Genomic DNA, 6,000 nt, shown 5'->3' on the forward strand with positions numbered 1-6,000 from the left:
AAGAACACAAGAGTGGACATGGACTGACAAGATGTCCCAGCAGGTAGAAGCACCTGCCACCAAGCCCAATGACCTAAGTGTGAGTCTCAGAACTCACGTGGTACAAGGAGAGAGCCAACGCCTGCAAGCTGCCCTCTGAGCTCCACGTGTGTACAACGGTATCGGCACACCCAAATAAGTCAATAAGTGTAATACGTTTTAGAAAGAAGTGTACATCTCAAGAAAATATTAAATATCTTGGTATTTCAGAGCAGAGAGAAAAGGGCCAGAAATGAATTTCAGAACGGGATCCAAGCCTGGTATGATCCAATAAACCAACAGAAATATCAAGAATTTTGCTATTATTGATATAGTGGCACATAGTTTTCTAATGCGACCCTGATTGCTGCTGCTGCTGTTGTTGTTTTAATTTACTTACAGACAAAGTGGAGTCAGAATTGCTACAAGGTTATAGTAAATACTTGCCACATGATGTTGTCGTCATGGCTGTGAAGTTATGCATACTGTCCGCTGTGCTTTTGACAGTTCCTCTAATCCACTTCCCTGTAAGTATGCCTAAAGGTTCTGTTGCTTAGTGTCGTGACTCCCTAATATGGCAACACTAATTCTTTGCAGACCAGACCCTTTGAATCACATCTCGTCTTGTGTATCTTATTCATTTGTCAAGTAATTGATCCAAGACCTCATACTAGCATATGGTCCCATGAAAGCACAAAAATAACAGTCAACCTCGAAGCTAATTTGTGCTTTCTGAGATTTGGTTTAGCTTTACCTCTCCCTTGGTTTTGTTTCTAATTTAGAGACTATGGTTTTAAGGGGCTTTTTTTTTTTTTGAGGCGGGGGGAGGTGTCGTTCTGTATTCTGTTTTCAAAAGAATGTGCACAAAGAAGAGACAGTGGAGTCAGCAGAAAGGAGTCCCTCCTGGTTTGTTACAGGTTGCTTCCCATGGGGAGTTCATGCTTAGGCTTTGAACTTGCTCTAGGATTCAAGAGGCAGACAGATTGCCATCTGTATCCAGTCGCTACACATAAGAATCCTAGAACTTTCTGTGAAAATGAAAACAAGGGCAGTGGGTAGAAATGCTTCTGCCTGGGTGTCTTGAACTCACGTGAGTTCCTAAAATCCAGGACCTTCCAGAATGCTTGCCCCTCCCCGTGAGGCTGTAGGACCAGGGGTCCGACCAAGGCCAGATAAACTTGTGCGCTGTGGTTGCCAGTGACCTGCCCTGGCAATGGGAGATGTGGGAACTGGTTTTTTGTATTTACATGCCATGGAACAGATAACAGAAATAAAACAGAAAATGGCATTTCTTTACCGTACCATGGTTTATTTTTTTCCGCCTGAAAGTTTGTTTGTCTGTTGAATTTAATGAAAATTGTTCTTTGTGATTTCATAACACAGTGTTATTGCTTGTAATTTTTTTAAATTACAGAACCTTAAAAAATTGCCTATGAAACTTTTGTGTGGAATTTAAGCAAAATAATTTTTATGAAGCTCGCCCAGAAAGGTTTATGTGTGTAAAAACACTGCATAATGATAGTTTATGCTGTGTCTGGGGAATAGGAATGATTTAGGGTAAAAATATTATGGTTACTATACATGTGTTTCTCTAAGCAAATGCCTGCCATGCCTTTGATCCTTCCCTTTGCCTGAGTCTCTTTTTTCTGCTCTACAGGCCAGAAAAGCTTTAATGATGCTACTTTTCTCAAATTTTCCATTTTCATGGATCCGGCATTCTCTGACCACATTAGCGCTCAACATTATCATTGTTTTACTTGCAATATATGTTCCTGACATTAGGAATATGTTTGGTGTAGTTGGTAAGTTTCCATTAAAAAAGAAATCATGCACTAAAAGGAGCCGGGGAGGGCGTCGGAGTGGTAGAGCTCTTGGATTTGATTCCCAGCTCCACGGAAAGAAAAGGGGCAATGAAGTCGTTGCTCTCACAGCCGAATCCAGTGATGTCTTATTTTCTCCTCTCTTCCTTGTAGGTGCCAGCACATCAACGTGCTTGATTTTTGTGTTCCCAGGGCTGTTTTACATGAAACTTAGCAGAGAGGATTTTCTCTGGAAAAAGCTTGGGGTAGGTTGTTCCCAACTGTTTCCTTTAAGCCTTCCGTCTTAAGAAATGGCTTGTCATTTTATTACTGTTTATGTCTAAGTCAATATGTATCTTCATATATGAAGTACATTTTGGAGTCGGGTGTGATGCTCATGCCTGTAATCCCAGCTCGTAGGGGGCTGAGGCAGGAGGATTGCTGAGTGTTTGAGGCTAGCCTGAGCTACAGAGTGAGACCCTGTATTCTGATACTGCGTGAAAGTACACCTCAGAGGACAGAGGCTCACACTCACGGTCTGCTTTGTCTCCACAGGCCTTGCTCCTGCTCATTACTGGTGCCTTGGTTGGGAGCTTCAGTTTAGCACTCATCATTTTTGACTGGGTCAACAATGAAAAAAATTTTTTTCTATTATAAAGAATAACTTACCTCTGTAAGCAAGAAGGAATCATTCTGGAAGGCATTGGATATGAAAATCACACTCAGGAAAATTATTACCAGAAAAGCAAGACAGAGCAGCAGGAATTTAGTCAATTTATTTTTAACCAAAAATTAGAAATATTCAAAATGTTGTTCTTAAATATGTTGAGTCACTCTTTTTTGTGGGAATTTTATTTTATTTTGTTTTTGAGACAGGATCTCACTGTATTGACGAGGCTGGCCTTGAACTCATAACATCTGCCTGCTGCCACTTTACAAGTACTGGCATTAAAAGTGTGCGCCAGTATCCTGGCACATGCCTGCCATCATCCTGGCACATACCTGCCATTTGTGACTTTTAAAAAAAATAAATAGCTTTTATTTTTTTAGAGTAGTTTTATGTTTCCAGATATATTGAGTAAATGAACTAAGGGATTCCATTTGACTCCCTACAAGGGTGGTCTAACCCCAAGCGTTCCCTGATATGAATGCCTGTGGCAGTATAGCACGTTATACCCAGGAATGATAACGGTCCGAGTGAGGGTTTGTTCTTGGCCACCACTGATCTTTTTACCAGAATGCCATGATTGGGATCATGTAGGACTGTAGCACGAATCTTAAATGGTCTTATTAATAAAATCAAACTTGGAGCCAGGTACTGGGGTGAATGTTGGAAGATCAGAGAAGCAGAACAAGCCACAGCCACCTCACCTCGCAAGTTCCTCAGCTGATTCTGTTTCCTCAGACTGGAAGCCTCTGTGTCCTCATATCCAAATGGATCTCAGCTGAACTGTGTTGCTCAAGAGTCTAAAAGCTTAACCAGCTAGTTTCTGGTCCCCACACCTTATATACCTTTCTGCTTTCTGCCATCACTTCCTGGGATTAAAAGCGTGAGTCACCATGCCTGGCTGTTTCCAGTGTGGCTTTGAACTCACAGAGATCCGGATGGATCTCTGCCTCCAGAAGGCTAGGATTAAAGGTGTGTGTGCCACAATTTTCTGGCCTCTATGTCTGTCTAGTGGCTGTTCTGTTCTCTGACCCCAGATAAATTTATTAGGGTGCACGATATATTTTGGGGAACACAATACCACCACATAGGACCCTGTGGCATTTTCAGACTGACTTTGATGTAATAGCTCATTTCCTTTTAATACTGAATAATATCCCATTATAGGGTTGTATCAAGGTTGTTGAAACACTCACCTCATGGAAGACCTTCCTACTGCTTCCAAGTTTTGCCAACTATCAATAAAGGTGCTAAAAATGTTTGTGTGCAGTTTTTACATGACCATGTTTTCATTAGGGGAGGGGGGGTTAAATACCAAGGATCACGTGCTTGTTTAGTTTTATAAGAAACTGCCAAGCTCTTCCCAAGCTGCTGTAACATTTTGTATTATTGCCAGCAATGAGTGAGCGTTCTATAATCCCATATCCTCACCATCATTTGGTGTTAGTAGTGTAGTGTGCTGAGTTCTCGACAACTGAGTGTGATGTAGTGGCATCTCTGTTTTGAGATTCCCTAATGGAATGATAGGTGCATCGCACATGCTTCTGTGACCAGCCGCTGCCTATTTTCTTAGATGAGTGGCTAATTCTTTTGCCCATTTTTAAGTTGGGTTGTTTGCTTATTATTTAGTTTTACATATTCTTTGTGTGCACTGGATGCTTGTCCTTTATGAAGTAAGTATTTTGCAAAAATTTTCCTAGGCCTTGCCTTTTCATTTTTATTTTTATTTTTGGCTTTTGGGGCCAGGGTTTCTCTGTGTAACTACCCTGGCTGTCCTGGAACTCACTCTGAAAACCAGGCTGGCCTGGAACTCACAGAGATCCACCTGCCTCTGCCTCCTGAGTGCTGGGATTAAAGGCGTGTGCCACCACCACCTGGCTCCATTTTTCTAACAAGCTTTCACAGAACAAACATTTTTAAATATAAACAGTCAGGAGCTGGAAAGATGGCTCAATGGTTAAGAGCACTCATTGCGCTTCTAGAGAACTCGGGTTTGATTCCCAGCACCCACCTAGCAGTTGACAACCATCTGTAACTCCAGGGGATCCAACACCATCTTCTGGGCTCTGCAGGCATGAAGCACACACATGACACATAGACATACATGCATGCGAAATATTCATACACATAAAATAGTTACTACACACACACACACACAGACCCAAACAAGCAGAAATAAGGGCCCCAAACAGCGAGGTGTTGAGAGTAAGGACCAGGGATGAGAAATAAGAAGTCAGTGAGACAAAAGTGATAGCAGAGACCTTAGGTCTTCCCTAAGCTAATGGCTTACGCCAAGCCAAGCTAGTTGATTCAGAAGAACGGCATCGTATATACTGTTTACCAGGGAACAAGGGGAACAAAGAACTAAGTCAGACATGTTGGCAAAGAGGACATGGGATTCCTCAGACACAGCTGCCTAAGGACAGGTAACCACAGCCCACGGGAAAGAGCCAGGTCCCAGAAACTGTAACCTTGACTCTTGAGGCATGGCCTTCAGTCCTGGACAGGCCCTGCCAGGTCCACTCCTGAACAAGGTCACAGACCTGAAGTTCCCTTTGTAGAGCCTCTAAGAAAGTCTTGAGTTGGTGTGCCTCCCTACAATATATAAGGAATCAATTTTGTTTTATTAAGTCAGTGTATTACATTTTTATACAAAATTGATTCTTAGTGTGGAGGTTAACCTTGGTGTCAGTCAGAAACTGAGGTTTCTCTACTGGGTATGGCCCTGCCTCCCAGTCTTACCTGAGATTTTCCTGTTGCTTTGATGAGTTTGAAAGTTCCCCAAACCTTGTCAGGTTGTCACTAAAATATGTAACATTCTTGGAAAACAGACACCTAGTGATGGTCTGTCTCATACGTTGTCTAGAAACCGTGAAACATTGCTTTTGGACCACTGACATGGTTCACGGTTGGAAACTTGAGGCTGGGACTCTTCTGCCATGAGGGTTCCATGTAAAGGGCGCTGTGTTTGGCTGCAGTTGACTTGGAAAGTAGGGAGTCTCATGCAAAGTGATAATTTGCATACATGGAAAGACACACTTTTACAGGTGTCCTCTTGCCTCCCACTTGGGAAAGAGGCTGAAAGTGTAGCGACTGAGCTGCTCTTTTGGAAAGATCAAAGAGAACACTGGCAACTTGAGGGCGCTGGGTATAACAGGGCAAGGCCAAGCTGTGGGTTTGGAAGAGCAGGATTCAGAGCCTAATGAAAGCCATACCACTCTTAACCTCTGAGCCTCTACTTCCAATTCCGTGAAAGGGAATCAATACCCATTTTCGTGACTGTTGGGAGGATTAAATGGCCTTTAATAAATTAGATGCAGACCAGCGAGGCTTTCTTACCAGCTCTTTGCCCTTTCTCTGTCTCATCCCTTATCTGGAGCAGTAAAATGAAATGGTTTTTACCCGAGGGCACAGAACGAAGTCTTGGATTTTTCATCTTGTATCTTGCATAACTTTGACCTGAGTCTCTTTGGCCTTCACCCCCAGGAGCTGGCCCCGGAAGCAGGGGTTAGTGCT

The 6,000-nt window shown here is 42.8% G+C and overlaps 1 protein-coding gene across 3 annotated transcripts in view; it reads left to right on the plus strand.

The window, feature by feature from the left end:
- Slc38a6 (solute carrier family 38 member 6) overlaps positions 1-3,155 on the plus strand; it is a 65,487-nt gene extending 62,332 nt beyond the window's left edge. For all 3 annotated transcript variants that reach the window (XM_028858138.2, XM_037210617.1, XM_028858148.2), the window contains 4 exons: positions 421-545; positions 1,676-1,820; positions 1,992-2,083; positions 2,373-3,155. In XM_028858138.2, the coding sequence (XP_028713971.1) occupies positions 421-545; positions 1,676-1,820; positions 1,992-2,083; positions 2,373-2,474 (464 nt within the window). In that variant the 3' untranslated portion in view covers positions 2,475-3,155. The remainder of the gene's footprint in view (positions 1-420; positions 546-1,675; positions 1,821-1,991; positions 2,084-2,372) is intronic.
- The last annotated feature ends 2,845 nt before the right edge of the window (positions 3,156-6,000 follow it).

Source organism: Peromyscus leucopus, chromosome 14, assembly GCF_004664715.2.
Source record: "Peromyscus leucopus breed LL Stock chromosome 14, UCI_PerLeu_2.1, whole genome shotgun sequence".
Lineage (NCBI taxonomy): Eukaryota > Metazoa > Chordata > Mammalia > Rodentia > Cricetidae > Peromyscus > Peromyscus leucopus.